Genomic DNA, 20508 nt, shown 5'->3' with positions numbered 1-20508 from the left:
TGACTTTAGTATCACAACCACTTAGAATACGACGCAGTAGCCCAAGAGTAGAATTTGCCTTTTTACAGATCTGATTGATGTGCTCGTTCCAGGACAGATTGTCTGTCACGGTGACTCCAAGGTACTGGGCTGAGGAAACTCTAGAAATGGGCTGGCCAGCCAATGAATATTGGAACATAGTTGGAATTTTCTTACGCGTTATACCAAGTTGATAACACTTCTTGACGTTAAAGTTAAGTTGCCAGGTGTTTGACCAGAGTTACAATTGTTCAAGATCATCCTGCAGAGCCCAACAGTCCTGTACTTCACGGATTTCACTATAGAGGATGCAATCATCTGCAAAAAGGCGTAGACGTGACTTTACAGAGGAAGAGATGTCATTTATATACAGTAAAAATAATACAGGGCCCAAAATTGAGCCTTGCAGGACCCCGGAGAGCACTGGTTTGGAAGAAGACTGAATGCCATTTACTGAAACTGATTGGGAGCGGTTTGACAGAAAAGCTTTAATCCACATAAGCATGTTCCCACGAATACCATAGAAGTCGAGCTTCATTAGAAGTCTTTGGTGGGGGACAGAATCAAATGCTTTAGAGAAATCAAGCAGTATGACATCGGTTTGGCTGCAAGTGTTGATTGACTTGGCCCAATCATGTATAGCTGATATCAGTTGAGTTTCACAAGAAAACCGCTGTCTGAAACCATGTTGCTCGTTTATCAAAATGTTGTTACTAGATAAGTGTTTAGCCATATGACTAAGAACAATGTGTTCCATTACTTTACAGCAGATAGAAGTCAGCGAAATTGGGCGATAGTTGGATGGATCTGATTTATTTTCTTTCTTAAAGACTGCAGTAATGAGGGCTTTGGACCAATCTGATGGGACGACATTAAGATCAAATGATTGTTGAAAGATGAAAGCGAGCCACGTAGAGGCTGTTTGTGAGATCTCTTTGAGTACTCTTGCAGGTAGTTTGTCTGGCCCACAAGCTTTGTGAGGATTCAGCTGGGCTAGCTGTTTTGCAACTCCATCAGGCGAGAAAAGCAAATCTTCAATCGAGGTGAATGGTGACAGGCCAATTTGAGGAAGAGGCTTCTGCTCATGGGTAAAAACCGAAAAGAAATGGGAGTTCAAAGTTTCTGCTTTGTCTTTGTCTGTAATACTCACCCCATTTTCGGTTTTGAGTGGGGGGATTCCAAGGCTTTCAGATTTGCTATGTTTAACATATGACCAGAACTTTCTGGGGTTTTCGGTCAGGTTATCACCAATAACTTCGTTTAAATAGCGATTGTGAGATTCTTTGACCAGTTTTGCCACTCGATTTCGTTGATACTTGAAAGCTTTCCAATGTTGCTGGTTTTTAGAGCGAATAGCTTTTTTGTGGAGGCGATCCTTTTTGCGCATCTCTCTTTTAATATCAGTAGTAATCCATGGCAGCTTGTACTTTGGCATGGACAATTTTTGTGGAACATACTGGGAAATACCTTTAATTACAGCATTTTTGAATGCATTCCAGTTATGCTCCACAGAGTTTCCCCATGGGTTTGATGCGAAGAATTCAGCTGATGACTTTGCTATAAATTCGTTCAGGCCATCAAAGTTCGCTTTCTTGTACAGGTAGACTCTATGAGGAGACTTGGAAAAGCGCGTTGCTTTCAGGTTGATCTCGAAACTTACAATGTCGTGGTCACTTAAACCAGAAGAAGTAGACACGCCAGAAATAGAGTTAGGATAAGTAGACAATAATAAATCCAAAGTTTTCTCTGAAACAGGTCTCGTTGGAGCTTTGACGTGTTGGGTTAACGAAAAATCGTCCATCAAGTGCAAGAATTTATTGTGTTGTGAAGCAGTGGTAGGGTTGTTAGTAATTGGGATCTCGCGACTCCAGGCAATATCACCCAGGTTGAAATCACCTCCGATGATGATATTTGGATGATTTGATACTTTGGTAAACACTTGATTTATAGAATCGCCTAGATGGTCAAGGATCTCGGTAGAAGAATTTGGTGGCCTGTAAAACGACGATAAATACAAAGTTTTGCAATTTGCCATTTTAATAGAAGACCAGAGGATTTCACAGGTGTTTCCATTTAATTCATCTTCTTCTATGCAAGCCAGGTCAGATTTGATTGCATGGAAAACTCCTCCGCCGTAGGCATTTCTGTCCTTTCTGAAGACAGTGTATGTAGGTGGGAAGATGGAATAAGTAGGAACACCAGGGTGAAGCTTAGATTCGGTTCCCAGGACGAAGTCCGGATTATGTAACTCAAGCAGTGTTTTAAATTCAGTAGAATGTTTGGAGCTCTTTAAACCATTGCAATTTCTAATCATACCTCTCAATTTATTCCTTTTCGATGACTTGTTTTGTTTCGATGTATTTCCATGGTTCGATGCGTTTGCCGCTGAGTTATTTAAAGAACTGATCCTGGAAATTGGCGATGTTTGAGTGTTATCCACTGATAAGATATTAAAAGAATTCGACAAGTCCAAAGAGTTTCCAGACAATTCCAAGGAAGTGGTTTTAAAATTTGGAAAGTTGCAATTTGGACAAATCCAAGTGCATGAAGAATTTGCGAGGGTTTCGTACTCATCAATATTCATTTCCAAGCAGCGAACATGTAGCCAAGAGTCACACGAGTCACATTGAATGCCGAGTTGGTTACATTTCACAGGCTTCTTGCAATGACCACAAGGAAATTTCCAAGCAGGACCTGGGTTAACGTTGATATCTCCACACAGTAGTAGTAGATTCAGCACAAGACATGACTTGGTCCCTCATGCAAAGGTAGCAGCTCGTCTTTGGCAGCTTTGTGATGTCAAGAAGGCTTCAAAACCAAACAAGCCAACAGACTGTGGTTTTGTAGAAGATCCATCCGTAGGGTTTAGGTTAATAATAGATTCCTTAGACCTTGGAAGCAAATTAAAACGAATAAATAGGCCAAGAAACAGAATTGCCATCGGAGCACGAAAGATTACGTCTGCCATCGTCCGTGACATGCGCAATGAGAACAAGGAATATCCTTTAGTGAAGACAGGGTGGCAAGCTGTAATATAAAATTCCAAAATGAAACAGAGAGTGAAGATAATTCTCAAGCTAGCTGTTATGAACACGTAAGTGATACAAGCAATGCTGAAAAGATTGCAGACAAAGAAACCGGTGAAGTTCATGATGATTGGACTGAAGAGGATGCAGAAACACCTGCAGGAGTAACTGACACTATGTTAACTGCAACTGACTTTCTTGATGACACTGAATGGCAACAAATTTACAACATTGCCCCTGGGGAAGGAAGTGTACCTTTGAGTATATTTAGGGACAAATATTCTGAAGAGTTAGCTTATCCAGGAATATTTCTAGGTCAAAGGAAGCCTAAAAATAAAGAGAGTAGTTGATGTTCATTACAGTGATATTTGCAAATCAGAACTAAGAAGATCAGATTGATGAGCTGCAATGTCTGTGGAGAATATCTTTTTTAAAACTACAAAATTACAAACAAAGATTCTGCTAGGAAAATCTCAAGTAGCACTACAAAAATGTAAAGGGAACAATAGATGTCTTACAGCTGGTCAGTTAAAGCAAAAAGGTACCCTGGAAAGATTAGTTCATCTTGATGAAGGCTACAAATTCTTAAGAGCACTTTGTGGCTCACCTCCTTATTTTGAGAAGGCCAAAGAAGACATCTTTGCAATGATCAGACAACTAAGACCTGCTACTTTATTTTGTAGCTTTTCATCAGCTGAAACACAGTGGATACATCTTCTTAGAATACTTGGCAAGCTTGTTGATGATATAGAATATTCAGATACCGAACTAGAAAACATGAAATGGGAAGAAAAGGGCAGGTTAATTCAGAGTGATCCAGTAACCTGTGCACGGCATTTTGACTATCAGTTCAATCAACTTTTGAAGCCATTATTTCATGAGCAATGCTACTCCCTTAGGGAAAATAGCAGACTGGTTTTACAGAGTCAAATATCAACAGAGGGGCTCTCCTCATATCCACATGTTAATTTGGCTTGAAGATGCACCAGTGTTTGGATGTGATGATGACCATGATGTTACATCATTTATGGATAAAATAATAACTTGTAAAAAAACAAAAAATTATCCAAGATTAGAGCTTCTTGTCAATAGACAGATTCATAGGCACTGCCAAACTTGTCGTAAGAAGTCAAAGGCAGAATGCAGGTTTAATTTTCCACAACCACCTATGAAGTCAATGACCATTTTGTATCCTCTTGGTGATGTGTCTGAAACTGAGGTTAGAAAACATTTAGATACTTCGAGAAACATCAGTAAACATTTAAGTGGCACGAAAGAAGGTGAAGACATCACATTTGACCAATTTCTGATGAATCTAAGCGTCACTGAATGGAACTACTATCTTGCTATTCAATCAAGTCTCAGTTCTCCTACGATATTTTTAAAAAGAAAACCAAATGAACTAAGAGTAAACAACTATAATAGTGCCTGTCTAAGTGCCTGGAGGGCAAATATGGATATTCAATTTGTGCTAGATGTTTATGCTTGTGCTATGTACATTGTGTCATATATTTCTAAAGCACAAAAAGGAATGAGTCAGCTTTTACAAAGAGCATGTGAGGAAACCAGAGCATGAAATTCCAGTATAAAGCAACAAGTAAGAGACATCGGTAACCAATTTTTAAATGCTGTGGAAATAAGTGCCCAGTAAGCAGTTTACATAGTCCTTCAGCTACCAATGAGAAAAAGTTCCAGGAGTGATTTTCATTAACACCACACCTCCTGAGGAAAGAGTGCAACTCTTGAAACCAATGAATGGAATAGAAGAAATGGATGATGACTCAGAAGAGGTTCACTCTAGTGGTCTGTTAAACAGATATATACAAAGACCTGCCAGTCGTGAGAACATTTCACTAGCTGATTGGGCTGCATTGTATGATTCATGTCGAAAGCCTTTTACAAAAAAATAAAAAAGCACTGATTTAGATAATCTCCCACTGGAGACATTAGATGATGATGAAAACAATGATGACGAACTCTTCGACTGTGCCAAAAACACCTCACAGGTTAGAAAAAATGGAAAACTAAAGCAGCATTTAAAACCCAGTATAATTAGAAGTGTGTGGTTCATGTAAAATCTCACCCAAAAAAACACTAACGTGAACTTATTATGCTTTTTACTTCATAGTGAAATGAAGAAACTGATTTAATATCCAGCAGCTCTTCATATCAGGAGCGTTACCTTCTTTTGAAGGAAAAATTGATAAACAAATGATGCAATATGCTGTCTGTAGTGAAGATTTACATGAGATTGAGCAGCACGTACACAACACAGACTACAATGATGAGCACTTTGATTCCATAGCACCAAACACACAAAGTATTGAACTGCAAGATGAAGCTGTGGGTACTGAAGATTTGCATCCTGATTTCAGTGAGAGTTATCACCTATCTAATGATCTTGGCATTCCATCAATATCACTAAATAATCAGCCACTGATATTAAGTGAGCTGCCTGATTGTGATTATCGTCAAATGGTCCAGACACTCAATAAAGAGCAGAAAGAATTTTTTTATCACATCTTAAATCAGATTAAAACCTCAGAAACTACTTTTTACTGCTTCCTCAGTGAAGGTGCTGGTGTTGGTAAATCACATTTAACAAAAGCTTTGTGTCACGCAGCACTTAAGTATTATAAGACTAGAGCTGGTGATGATTTTCATAAGATCAAAGTTATACTTTTAGCTCCAACTGGTAAAGCTGCATACACCATTAAGGGCAACACAGTTCATAGCACTCTGGCTATTCCTGCCAATCAATCACTGAGAAACCACAAACCGCTTGACTCAAGAAGACTTCACACTCTGAGAAGTCAATTTGGAGGTGTTAAATTCATTTTTGTTGATGAAATCTCAAGGGTAGGAAATAGTACTTTTGCAATACGGCTAAATAATAGGCTTAAAGATATAAAAGGATGTAGAGAGGATTTTGGTGGTGTTAGCATTATTGCTATTGGTGATTTATTCCAGTTAGAACCTGTTATGGATGGATATATTTTCAGACCTGAAAAATTTAGATGATACAGTTCTTGCCCCAAGTTTATGGCAAAAACAGTTTAAAATGTTTGAACTTGATGAAATAATGCGTCAATGAGACAGCAAGTTATTTGCTGAACTGCTTAATAGGTTACACAAAGGTAACCACATGGCCGCTGACATTGCAAAACTCAAAGAGAGAGTTATCCAGGAAGACATTAATCGCCCAATTGATGCACCTCACCTATTTGTACAAAATGCAAAAGTTGATGAATTTAATCAGAGTCCATAATGCAGCTTCAGGAAACAAATTCAGAATAAATGCTCAGGATGGTGTTATTGGAGCTACCTCTACAGAGCTAAGAAACGAAATACTGCAGCAATTACCTAATGATCCAAGAAAAACAAAACAGTTAGTGTAACGTCAGGTTCACAGCGACTGTTGAAAGGCCGAATTGTCACTTGCTAGACAACTTGTCGCGATGAGACTAGCGTGTGTGGGAGATGCTTTACTAATCAAATAAAGCCAGAGATCACGGAAAATCAGCTGTGATTGACAGTGATTTAATTGACGATAATCAAACGTAAACTGAAATATAATATAATGAATAAACTAATTACTAAATAATAGAAGATTACAAGATGACAAGAGTCACGAAACAATAATAGCAAACATTCTAATCATAACTGCGATATGACAATACTTCCAGTCAAACTTCTCAGTAAAGATACAATTAAAATCATCAGTGATGCCAAGCAGATACGCATATTGCTAACTGTCCTAATACAATAAATGATAACACTCTAAAAACTTGAAAGCAATAAAATTGTACGATGCGATAAAAACGTGCTTGCGTGAGCGCCACTGAAAGCAATGTGGGAATTTACTAGCAAGGAAAGGACTTAACTGAATTACCAGAGTTTCTATAGGAAAGTTGCTAAATAGAAACCTAAGCTAGCGGGAGTGTGAACTATAAAGATCTATCACTAAAAACAAGATGAAATGAAAACTTTGAAAACTGGGGCTCTGCCACGTGTTGGACTTAGTACAATAGGCTGTTGTATAAAAAAACCGAGACTAAAGGTACATAAGGTTAAAAAACGTCAAAACTTGAAACTTATACTAAAAAGCAAGCATAGAAAACAGTTTGTACTTACACATCGGTTCCCGCTTGCACTCTAAATAGTCAAGGGTAGCTTAAAACTTAATTTACTTGAAAACACGTATTGTGCACGCACGATAACTGAAACTTCAACTACTGGCGGGAATATGCCGCTAACACTATCTATATACGTCCACGTGTGAAAACTGATGACGTCATTGCTAAGCAACAAATTGGCGAATCAGAAAGAGTTAAGATTACTCACTTAATTAGAGAAGCCTCGATATAGTGTTCATTACATCGCTCCCCTGAAATATCCAGATATTTCACTAGTCGCTGTTTATGTAACTAACTAATGTTCAATGTCTACAATGTTCATAAGCTATATTTATCATGAAAATTAATGTCACAGTTCATGGTTGGCAGCAGGCTCCTCAGCCGGGACTACTCCGGTCTTTACTCAGGGGATGGCACAAGAAGTACCAGTTTCTGTACCGGTCTCTCCAGATGCCGTATGGGTCCTGACCTCCTTCCTTTCTTGTCCAGGCAGGCATCTGGTAGAGCCACTTAAACTTTGCGGACTTGACCATCCTGGCTTGGGTAGACCGTGGCGACGCAGGCGGGTTACCATGCATTCCGTGGAAGGTTGGTGTCCTTAACCATCACGACATTGCCGACACGTAGATTTCGACGAGGCCGCGTCCACTTCTGTCATTCCTGAAGACTTAGTAAATACTCTTTTCGCCAGCGGGTCCAGAATTCGTTGACGAGGTGTTGCACACGTGTCCAGCGTTTGCAGGTGTACATGTCAGCTGGCTCAAATTTTCCGGGTGGTGAGAGTAGAACCTTAGATTTCATTGTCAGCAAGTGATTAGGGGTTAGCGGTTCTGGTGAATCTGGGTCTGAAAGGTGATTGGTGGTGAGGGGGCGGCTCTTGACTTTCGCTTCCGCCTCGCACATTAGCGTCCTCAGGGACTCATCATCCAGCTGTGTACCATTGTTAGAGAGAAGTGAGGATAGGATTGAGCGCACCGTCCTTATTTGCCTCTCCCATACTCTGCCCATGTGGCTTGCAGCTGGAATGTTCATCTCGAATTTGATCCAGTCACACTGTGACTTTAGGAGTTCTTCCTTAATACGGCTATCATTCATTTCTTCTAAAGCTTCTTTGAGTTCTCGACGAGCTCCTACGAAATTTGTTCCATTGTCGCTTCTTAGCTGTTTCACTGGGCCCCTACAACTTAGGAAGCGTCTCAACGCGTTTATGAAGGAGTCTGTGTCCAGCGAGGCTGCAGTCTCCAGATGGATAGCTCTTGATGACATACAAGTGAATAGGACTCCATAGCATTTTAGTTCCTTGCACCCTTCTTTAATCGTGAATGGGCCAAAGTAGTCTACGCTGCAATATGTGAAGGGTGGGCAGCTTTCTAGTCAGTCCTCGGGAAGGTCAGACATCTTCTGCTCAATAACGGCACCTCACAGCTTCCTATATGTCACACAGGAAGCAATGACGTTGCTCACAGCGGACGAGCCTCCAATGATCCAAAAACCGTGGGATCGAATCTCGTTGAGTGTTATTCCTTTGCCTTGGTGTTTGCTGCACTCGTGGTAGTACTTAATTATAAGGCTGGTCACGTGGCTGCCTTTGGGTAGGATTACTGGATGCTTCACCTTGTCTGAGAAATCTGCATGCTTGAGGCGGCCGCCAACGCGTAGGACTCCGTATTCATCGATGAACGGATCTAACTTGTTGATTGAACTGCGCAACTTCGCAGTTTTCTGCTTCGGGAAGGATCCCTGTTCTTCTGCTTCCCTTGCAGGTAACTTAAACTCGCCTTGAAAGGCCTTAGACTGCGCGGCGTGAATGACTGACCTTCCGGCCACCTCCAAATCTTCAGCTGACACCTTGACCACTTCGCTTGGTTCTTTGTTCACGCGTTTCCTTAGTTTCTGGATGTACTTTGAACAGAGTGCTACTGCTCGCCGGGCTCGGTACCAATCAGAAAAACGCTCGATTCTCTCTTCTAGGGTGACCATTCTTTGGTCGACTAAGGATGATGCCATGGCGACGGATTTCTTAACCTCTGGGTCGTCGTACTTCAAGTTATGTTCTTGTTCGTCATCGTTCAGCCATTCGCCTTCTTCCTTCCATAACATCTCTGGTCCCAGAATCCACCGCGAATCTCGGAGCTCATCAGTCTTCATTCCACGTGACGCTTCATCTGCTGGGTTCTGTTTAGTGTCAACATACCACTATTGGCTTCTATGGGTACTATCTTGTATCTCTTGTACTCTGTTAGAGATGAATACATGAAAACATCTGCTTTCATTGCTTATGTACCCAAGTACAACTTTGCTGTCCGTCCAGAAGAAGTCCTCATCGATCCGGTATTCTAGCTCACGATGAATCTGTTGACTTATCCGTACAGAACAAACAGCCGCAGTTAGCTCAAAGTCTTGGGATGGTTACAGGTTTGAGGGGAGCTACTTGCGATTTTCCCATCACGAAAGCGCAGTGGACCTTGTTTGCATCATCTATGAGACGTAAATAGCTACACTAGCTATAGCCCCGGACGCTTGCGTCACTGAAATGGTGCAGCTCTGCTCTGACGACTTGACCGAAATCTTTAGGCTTGTAACACCGAGGAATCGTGATGCTCTGTAGTTTCATCAGTTCCATTCTCCATTTCTCCCATCTCATCTTCGTGTCTTCTGGTATCGGATTGTCCCAGTCCAAATGGAGACTGCATAACTCTTGCAGTACTGACTTTCGTTGAAGCATCAGGGGGGCTACAAAAACCTATAGGGTCATATATAGAGCTTACGGTTGACAGGTTACCTCGTCTCGTGCATGGTTTGTCTTGCAGGACGATGCTGAATTCAAAGCTGTCAGATTCGACGCACCATTGAACTCCTAGTGTGCGTTCTAAGGGAAGTACGTCCAGGTCTAGGTCTATCTCTTTAACTCCCTCTGCCCTGTCACGCTCAGGGATGTTCTTGATTACCTCTTTGCTGTTGGACAAGAACTTGTGAAGATTGAATCCTCCTTGGTGGCACATGGCTTTTACATTTTTCACCAATTCTACTGCTGACGCCGCTGTAGCAACTGACTTCAAGCCGTCATCTACATAGAAATCGTTTCGCACGAAGTTGGCTGCTTGTTCACCGTATTCTCCCTCAAAGTCATTCGCGGTTTGCTTGAGTGCAAAGTTGGCGCAGCTTGGCGATGACGTCGCGCCGAACAGGTGAACTGTCATGCGATAGTCTACAGGATTTGTAGAAAGATCATTCTCCTCCCACCAGAAGAAGCGCAGCAGGTCATGGTGCTCGGGATTGACGTGGACTTGATGGAACATGTCCTCAATGTCACATGTCACAGCAACGGGTTCTTGTCGGAATCTCAACAAGACACCAGTAAGGTTGTTCGTCAGTGGAGGACCTTGCAACAGATTTTTGTTCAGGAATTCCCCATTGTATTCTTGGCTACAATTAAAGACTATTCTTAACTTCTTTTTCTTCGGATGTCTTGTACCGTGATGATTAATATAAAAGGTCATGCCAGACTTCGCGTCAGCATCACTCGGAACCCTTTCAGCGTAGCCGTTTTCAATCATGTCTCCCATGAACTTCATGTACTCTTCTTTGTATTCTTTGTTACTCGGCAACGTTAACCGTTTCTTGAGGTGGTACATGCGTCGGACAGCGTCATCTCTGTTGTTAGGGAGACCTTTGAAGCTTTCCTTCAACGGGAGTGGAAGTTCGTAGTGGCCGTCGTCACGTCTGTGTATGCGCGTCTCTGTGATGTTTAGAAACCTCTTGTCTTCCTTGGAGAGACTTTGCTGAGCCATGTGCTTATTTTCTGCAAAGTCCATCTCAAACATTTGATTTACATAGCAGGGGTTTAGAACCTCCTTTGTGTTGTCTCCCAGGATAAAACTAACGTGGCTTGTTTCAGGCATGTTCTCAAGTGCTATAATCCTGTTGCACATTGCTACACCATCTTCGTCTAGGGGGCTCTTAAAGACTGGCTGGTCCAACTATGCACCAACCAAGGAATGTTCGGACTGCATATGGATCTTCGCTTTTACCAGCTATCACTTCCTTTGGTTTAATAGCCTTCAGGCAGTTGGATCCGATCAGTATTCGAACGTCGACGTTTTCGTCTAGCGGAGGTATTTTGTTCCTTATTTTCTTCAGGTGTTGCCACTTGTCTGCTACTGCTGGGGTTGGGATTTGGTCCTTTCTGGATGGGATTATGTCTCTTGCATACGCCTTAGGGAGTTTGACCTGTGCGCGTCTGTGGGGCCACTCCACTATCAATCTGTCGATACGGGATACAGGGATTACTTTGCGGCCGTGCATTGTGCTTAAATTGAGACTTGTGTCGACTCCCTCAACTCCAAGCTCGCTCTTTACCCTATTTGTCACAAACGTCGTGTCACTAGCATCATCCAAGAGTGCGTACGTTTTAATTTGTTTGCTGGGATTATCCTTATGGTACAGGACTACAGGCACGATTCGACACATGATGATGGCGTTCGATGTACTGACAGAACTGTGGGAGACGCTGGCAGCGTTTGAGTGAGCAGACTCGGCAGCGTGGTCTGGTTGCAAGGGTTGGGGTGGATTGCGTGACGACTGAGCGCTTGGCGGAGTTTGCTCGCCATGTGTCTTTGACTTTAGAGTTGCTCCGTGTAGCAAGGTGTTGTGACGCTTTCCGCACTCACCACAGGTTTGCTTGGATGTGCAGTCAGTGGAAACATGACCCGCTCTGAAGCATCTGAAGCATAGGCGTTTCTCGATGATGAGATCCAACCTCTTGTCTGCAGTAGCCTTGGTGAAATTGCTGCACTTCACTATTGTATGTTTGCCATTGCAGGCTGGGCAGGACTGTTCACACCCCGATGTGGCTGCTGATTGTGTCTGTTCAGAATGGCCTACTGGAGTGGTAGAAGTGACCAATGATTGACTTGGATTGATTCCACCTTGATACCTTGACCTTGTGCCACGGGTGTTGTCTATAACCGGGCCGTTCCTTTTCCTTTCTCTCTTAAGTACGTCTGGAGAAAAGATCGGGTCGTTTGCTACTTCGGCTTCTTGTTTGACAAACTTGACAAAGTCCGTAAAACCCACGAGTCTCTTTCCCTTTACCCGAGTTTCATGAGCGGACCTACACCGCTTGACGCCCGAGTACGACGGCAACTTGGCGGAGATCGACTGTAGGATCTGAGTAGAATCCAGCTCCGACATAGATTTCATAGTCTTCATAGCCTCTTCACAGCGCACCAAAAAGTCAGAGAATTCCTCCAGTCCCTTACTATCGCCATCACCGATCTGTTGCCAACCTCTAAGTTTCCTTTTGTAGTCTTCGGCTACCACCACAGGGTTTCCAAAACGCTGATCGAGCAGTTTCCGGGCTTCGCTGTATGCGGTTTCAGGGTTTGTCACTAGGAAACCTTTAACCACCTCGTTGGCCTTGCCAGTCGCATATTTTTCTAAGAAGAACAATTTGTCCTTATCAGCGGGGACGTTGGCGGTGATAATACTATCAAATGCGGTCATGAAAGCCGGATATTCGAATGAGTTGCTGGAAAATGTCAGAGGTTCCTTAACGGGGAGGTGAAAGGTCCTTTGTTGATTGACTAGCGCTGAGCTTAATTGCATTTGTTGGGCTTGAAGGTTGACCAGTTGGTTAAGGGTGAAACTTATACTAGATGATGGTTCAAAGTTCTGTATATTGTTTGCTGGTTGCTGGCCAAAGTTGTCTGGAATCGTGTTAGGCACAAAAGGAGGGCTGTTGGTGTTCATTTTCTGTTTTGCAATTCTTGTTGTGACGGCTGTTGGTTGTTGGGGGCTTATCTCCTTGTCCTCGAGTTTAATTTCCTGTTTTGTTTGCATGTTTAATTTATATTCTTCATCTAGAATTTCTTTGAACGCACTTTCTTCTGCCTTTGCGAGCGCATACTCCTTTTCTAGTTGAATGCGCCTGAGTTCATTTTCCTTTTCCAGAAATTCCATTTCTATTTTGACTTTAGCTGCCTTTGCTGCGGCATCCGCTCTAGCTTGTGAAACGGAACGCGAGGACCTAGTCGACCCTTTAGATGACTTGGATCTTACTCTTGATCTATGGCTCGACGAGGCGCTAGATTTGGTGAAAAGCGATCCTTTTTCAAGGCGCTGGATATACATACATTATGTAGGGATCAGTAGTCACTACTATTGAAGGACTACATATTACTGACTTGTGTGAAAGCAAGATTGCTGTTAATGCAGATGTTAAGAGGGAAATGGAGAGATTAAGAACAATTGCAAAAACTCACGCTTTGCATATCCCCTCTATATGACATAACACCATCCCTTCTTAAACTGTGTTTTCTTAATGCAAGGTCTCTTCACAGACAAAAAGAAGATGTACGTAAAGACTTAAATTATTCAAGTGCTGATGTTAAAATTTTTGCAGAAACAAAATTTAGTTCTCAAGATAATAATGAGTTTTATAGCTTGGCGGGTTATTCTCTCTTCCGAAATGATAATCCTATTTCCAATAATGTATCAAGACCTTATGGTGGTACAGCTGTGTATAGTAGAATTCCATACCTATCTGGGTATCCCTACTGTCACAACATACATGGCGTTGAGGTTACTGTAATTAAGATTACCAGCCATGAAGATTGGACAATACTAGGCATATATCACTCACCAAAGGTGCCTGTAAGACAGCTTTGTCAAGCAATCGCTGAAGTATTAAACAGCATTTCACAAGATAATATTATCATTGTTGGAGACTTCAATATCAACTAGCTCACTGAAACAGAGGGAAGACCTTTGCATAATCTACTAGTAAGGGGCAAGCATTACAAACAGTGGATATCAAGTTATACAACTGATCACGAAACCGTACTTGATCACATATATACAAACATGTCTCGCTTACATTTAGATATACAGACAGGTGTTTTAGAAACATATTTCACAGATCATAAAGCAGTTTGGGCCTCATTTCATGATGTTAAGTAACAAAAGACCATATGGCCAACAATTACATCTACATGTACAGTACAATGTAAAGAAAGAACACATCAAAGTAAATGTAATATAATACATGTACATAGAATTGTCCCTCTTTTTCAAACAATGCTTTTGTTGTGTTAATAATAATAATAGTAATAATAATAATCATAATCATAATAAACAAATGTTATTGATCAATTTCCTATCAGCACAGAGTTTGATTAAGGTTACAGTATACCTTCAGGGGTGTCTCGCATGCAAGCAATGTAGCGCGTGCAGTTTAAGCTGTAGATACCTAAACCCTATATCAAATTAAAGCTTATGGAGCTGGCTATCAAACTATACCAAGAATTTTGAAAGAAAATGAATTGTTGAATTTTTCACGACCACTAAATGCAAGCACCCAAATCACCTTTCGAAAGCTACAAGTCAAAGCGAATTTCGTTTTTCGCCAATTTAATTTTTTCCTTGGTTTCAGGCCCTAAAGCGCTTAAAAAACTTGTCTGCGTTTTGGCATATTCGATTGCAGTAAAAAGTTACAGAACATTTTCGAAATAGGATTAAAAAAATGTGGAGTGATCGTACAAAAATCGCTCTCGAAGAAAAAGTATTTCGAAATTAACAATTCCCAGACACACTTTTGTAGTTTATATGTTAAACTAGCCACTGTCCAAATTTAAGAGCAATTGAACAAAATCCCTTTGAGTTATAACTCTTTAGTGTCTGCTTCAAGTGAAAAAATTTATTTGAGAAAACAGCGCTAAGAAAAATTTTCTGCTTCGCAAACAAACTCCGCCCACAAACACCTTCAACTGGGTTCTCAGATAACTAAGCCAATCAGTGCAGGGAAACTTTACTACCGTTAACCTCCTGGTGAAATTTAGGCCCGAATCTCTAAAAAACTCTTGTGTTTCGCAATGTGCTCAAGGAACCGAAGGCAGAGAGATAATTTTTCCGTAGCTCGGTTTTTCTTGAAGCTGGTCTGGCAAAATGGGGAAGACTAAAAAGGATACGAATGCTAGAGTGGCTGAGCAAAGGAAACAAACAAAAGACAGCGTGGAGAGCAACTGTGTGTGGGCAAATGTGCATGGATAATATTTCAAATGGTCTGAATGAGTCCGTCGTCGTCCGTCGTCGATATCGGACTCATCAGAAGAGTCTCTGTCAGCATCCCTGTTATTGCCGTCAAGTTCCGAAATTTTTACAGAACCTCTCTTTTCTCTTACCATGAATATTTGCCCACCTTATACGATAACTATAGCTTCATCCGCGTGGCGAACTTTCGCTTCTTCACTCATTGATGTATTTTCATTCGTTCTTTGCTGTTTTCGCTTTTTCGAACCGGTCCATGGTTTAAACATGGTCTATGTTTACTTATAACTTAATAGAGACACGCCTACTATCAAAAATGCTGGGTAGTCACAACAACAATGCTGATCAACTGAGTAGTCAATTCATGACATCCATATAGGTAATTCCCGCGAAAATCGTCTCGGTTGATTGCATACATGCCATAGGGCTGTCAATCAAGAGGTAAACTTTTACTTCCGGTGAAAACGCAAAACCGCCATTTCTCCGCCAATATTTAGCCTTTTTCAAAATTTTTTTTCAGAAATTAGAGATTATTCTTCCACCACTATTTTGACCTAAAAATCCAAATTTGAAGAAAATTGCCGACCCGAAGGTATACTGTAACCTTAAGTTTCTAAGATACATATATTTAGTTAGCAACTGCACTAAAACACATAAACAACACTGCATTTTTAAAGCAGCCAATTTTGTATTTCTCTGGAAATCCACAAACTACTGCCTTCTACAAGCACCATCCACAGGTAAGTCTTCACCAACACCCCCTACACCCTCCCCCTTGTCTTGTTTAAACACCACAGTTATACTGTATCTTGTAACCACAACTCACTGAAACAACATTTGTAATTTCAAAAATTACAAAATTAACCCTTTCTTTAATCAACAGTATGGTGACACTTAACATAATTACATTGCTTCTTAATTTATTGCAAGTAACTATCACTGTGAATAATTTTATAATCTTTGTCTTTTTTCAAACAGATCCAATCAAAGCAGTATGGAGATCTACATTAGCCATGGTGGCATTTATCTAGACATGAAGACACGTGATGTACATGTACCAATAGGTGTTACATACAGCATTAAATTGTACAAATGGAACTAAGCAATGGTCTTCCAAGAGTTTCTGTGGAAGCTAAGTCTTAAACAAGAACTTAGAAACCAAAGCAGTGAAGCTCAGTGACAAATGGAAAGAGGAACACTCCACTTCTATATTTAACTCCGTAACTTCATTTGACTTCATATGCAGAAACCAAGATACATGTACACTCTAGATGTACTTTTCATGCAGAGCAATTATTATGAACAAAATTTTCTTCTCATCATCATTCCCCTTACAACCATCTTATCAGAAGAGGTATTGTAACAATATGCTTTTCTTCTTACTGGATTTACAATGCAATTTTACCACATCTGCTACAATCTTAATGTTGACAAGCCAAGAAAGAAACTACATTGTACATATATCAGTCTCTGTACAGTAATCACAAGAACTTGTTAGGACTTCACTCGATTTTAATACTGCTGGCAAGTTCTGAATTGAACACTAGTGAGTACATGTAAATATCACAACCAGAGACATGGTGACTTCATTATGCAACAAGCTGAAGTAATTAAACCAAACCATGTGGGGAGGTGCAATGGTCTTGCATGTGTGTTTAAAGCCCAGGACTTCAGATGGAGTGGTCCACATTTGAGCCCTTGTCAAGGTCATCGTGATGCATTCCTGGAAAATACTACTAGCAGCTTGATGCTAAGGAAACCAGACATAAGGACCAGCCTGATAAGCCATGGTTCAAATGCAGACTTTCTCTTCCTTACCTATATCGAGACTTCATGAAGAAGTCAATGTCACATCAGTAATTAATAATTGTCTATTATGTCAATTGTACATACAATTAAAAGTATTTGACCAATATATCTTAACAACCATCTGAAAACCTGTTTATTAATTCACAAAATTTTACCTCCATTTTTGCATTAATTAGCTTTGATTCCCTACTTTCATGTAGCACTTCAACACAGAGAGAGATATTATAACCAGAGCAACAACAGTATACTGATCATTCATTTAAGAATTAACAACTACATTGCAGACCTGTTTTATTTAAGAAAAAGAAAACATGCACCATGTTTCTAGCGAGTTTTAGTATAAATCTACTATGGCTCAGGAATGCCATTCGATGATTGGCTATGTTATTCGCTATCTAATTCTTTGATACTTACATTCATACACTTTATTTCAACTCGAATTATCAGAGTAGCTCTATTGAGCTAATATCTTCAAAGAATAGAATAAAAATACATAAATCAATTAAATTATTAAAATACCATAATTAAAACTACTACTAACACAATAATTATAACTACTACTAAAAGTTCATTTTCTTTATGACTGTCTTAAAATGTTTAAATGATATTGTTCTCTTACTGTCTGGGAGCGAATTCCAAATTTTTGCAGCTTGATATCGGATCCACTCAAGTCTATGATAGACAGTGAGTAGCACAGAAGTGTGGCCTTGTTAACAAAATGAACATCACTTCTTGGCATTTTCGAAAGTCTGTGAAGAGTATTTAGATAAAGTTTTTGAACGACTAGTAGATTTATACTTAAACAATTAGATTGTTCGCTCTTGATTTCTATGTGCACCCTTGTCAACTAGAAATCTTGAGCAACAGTAATCTCAAGCTCATAATCTAATTGTTTAATAAAAACATGGTTTTGAACCAATCAGTGTGCGGATTTCCTTTGGGTTATTTTCTTAAGTATGTGCATCATATAGAAGGTGAGAACCTTGCCGCGCCAAATTTAAAGACCAATTTATGTCCTCATAAATTTAAGTTAATGGGACAACCATGAGTGATTACGTGCTGGTTGTGTGACATGCAAAAAGGTAGAGGGTAGGGTTTCACAGTCCAAAGTTTAGTGTGATCGCATGCATTAGTAACGCAAACTGTACGCTAAGCCAATCAGAATTGGCTGGTATTTCACTGTCAATCGATTCCCAGGCATCGAGCACGAGTGGTGTGTTCATTCATTCCTTCGCTGCAAGCTAGTAAACTGTATTTACCTTCTTCTATGACGTGATTTTCGTTAATAAGTCTCGCAGCCGTTCAACTCGTTTCTTCGCCTTCTTCTGAGATGGTTTTGCTATTCTCTGAGGCGATTTTAAGTTCCAAGACTGCAAATCATGCTGCCACGAGCTCGCCGGTCGACTTCCCGCCCAAGCGCACAACCAAATATTGACCCGACCGTGTTTGGAGCCCTATCCATCGCCGACCTTCGCTCCCTTTGCGTTCAACATGGGATACCGTAGAGAGGAGTCCGAAAGACCCTTGAACGCTGGCTCCGGGAGCTGAACACTCCATCACCAACTCAGGTTCAAAACATCAATGAACATGAACCAGCAGCTCCAAACAATGACGAAACGGCAGCACAAAGGCAAGAGTGCCCTGAGTTTACAGACGGCCAGATGCAGATGATCCAACAATTAATTGCAGACACTGTGAAACAATCTGCCAGGGAGATAGCGACCGAAGCGGCTAGGGCTGCTGTGAGTGCTTCATTGAGCCTCCTTGCCCAAAGGCCCACTTCGCTTGTGCCTGGCACAGTGCCCGAAATGACAGTTCCCACGAACACTGTGGCAGTAAACTTTGCGTCACCTTTCCAAGACATCCCGGGACAGTATATCAAAGACATCCAAAGTAGTGAGTTTTTTGACCTTTCAAAGTTGCTACCTAAGAACCTGTCACTGTGCAACGATGAGGATAATCTTGTATTATCCTTAGAGAACTCTGTTGTTAAGGTATCGAATAAATCAAAGTCGATGGCCTCCACTTCAAACACAGATATTGAACAGTGGACCACTGCCTTTACGTCCTATACAGAGTTGTCGCTAAGCACCGGCTGCTGGCGAAATTCGCTGGCTGGGAAAGAGGTCATCGACGGCTGAATTTTGGCTCGCAAACACTCGCTTTAAAGGGCATTGAACAGTTCTTTGGTTACACACTTGTTTGATTTAGAATCATATATTGTGAGTGAAAAGGTTGAATAAACTCCTGACTACCTTGAGTATTGATGCCATAAAGTAATTGAAATAAAGTCTTGTTTTGAGAACTTGTTTACCATGTCCTCTTTCCATTTTCTGCGGCCGCCATCTTGTCAACACAAAGCTTGGTAGCCCGCCGCATTCAAGGCGTTGTGAAAGATTGGGAACAAGTTTGTTACCAGGTCTCCCAGATCTCTTGTAAACATGGGACAAGATAGTTTGTTCGATCTGTGAGTGAATATTGTAAAGTCATCCAACAGTTGTTTGAAAGTTGTTAATTTACGATCTATCCATTGATGGAATCAGCAGATGTAAGCTTAAATCAACGTAAAAGAAAATGTGATACCGACCAGGGGGATATTAGAGCATTTTTTGCTCAAAGAAAACAAGGTAATTACAGTTAAGTCAGACATGCCAGAATTACAGTGTTAAATAGTTCTGCAGTTGTTCTGAACTCGTTCTTATTAAAAGTATTATTGCTAGAATAATAAAGTTACACTTTACTTTTTGTGGAAGAGTAAAAGTTAGCTTACCAAAATGAAGGAGGTACTATTTATTTTATTTTATTTCTTGTGTATTTAACTTATCATAAGCTGAAACACATGAAAAAGAAGTTATTTTGCTGTTTCAACACCATTACTACTTGCTCCCACTTATAATATAACCCTGATAATAAGATAAGCATGTTCTTTAGATGATGACTCCGGCAGCAGCAGCAGCAACGACCCTCCAGTTGAAGTTCTATTGCCAGTTACTCAAGCAACAGAGCCTGGTCCACAGCATCCTATCCCTGTTATGACTGCTACACCCAATATCCCTTGCCCCATCTCCTCCTCTACCGAATCCTCTCCCATTAACTCTACCCGTGATGTTAAGCATGTTGTTGGCAAAATCTTTCCTCAAGTTGATATTTCTAAGGTGCACCATTATGACTTGTGTCAGGAAAAGACCCACTGCAACATATCTCATTCTAAGTTTAAGCATGAATGGTTGTCCCTCTAAGCAAAAAGTGATGGAAAGTCAAAAAACAGCAACACTGCTTTTGATGTTAACGCTGGTCTGTGGTGACTTATTTATATTGATGGTATGGGAATGTTCTGTCTTCTGTGTATGAAGCACATGTAAGGGGAAGCTCGACTCAGTCAGTTTTGTGAAAAACCATGAATCCGTATGCGGCTAGGTACCCTAGGAGACCATCTGTCTTATATTCCCATATTCAACATCCTGTGTCAAATA

General features: G+C 40.8%; 1 protein-coding gene and 2 pseudogenes across 1 annotated transcript; all 3 read left to right on the top strand.

The window, feature by feature from the left end:
* Nucleotides 1-2648: 2648 nt before the first annotated feature.
* On the top strand, nt 2649-4022 carry LOC149111082 (uncharacterized; annotated as a pseudogene).
* A 1233-nt stretch (nt 4023-5255) lies between these two features.
* LOC149111081 (uncharacterized) lies at nt 5256-17954 on the top strand (annotated as a pseudogene).
* A 393-nt stretch (nt 17955-18347) lies between these two features.
* LOC149111080 (uncharacterized) lies at nt 18348-19201 on the top strand. The gene has a single exon (XM_089291553.1). It carries the CDS (start codon nt 18697-18699, stop codon nt 19174-19176), a length of 480 nt encoding a protein of 159 aa, XP_089147679.1. The 5' UTR covers nt 18348-18696; the 3' UTR covers nt 19177-19201.
* The last annotated feature ends 1307 nt before the right edge of the window (nt 19202-20508 follow it).

Source organism: Orbicella faveolata, unplaced genomic scaffold (genome assembly GCF_042242905.1).
Source record: "Orbicella faveolata isolate gen_17 unplaced genomic scaffold, um_ofav_v1 contig_24, whole genome shotgun sequence".
NCBI lineage: Eukaryota > Metazoa > Cnidaria > Anthozoa > Scleractinia > Merulinidae > Orbicella > Orbicella faveolata.
This window is presented reverse-complemented; position numbering and strand designations above follow the sequence as displayed.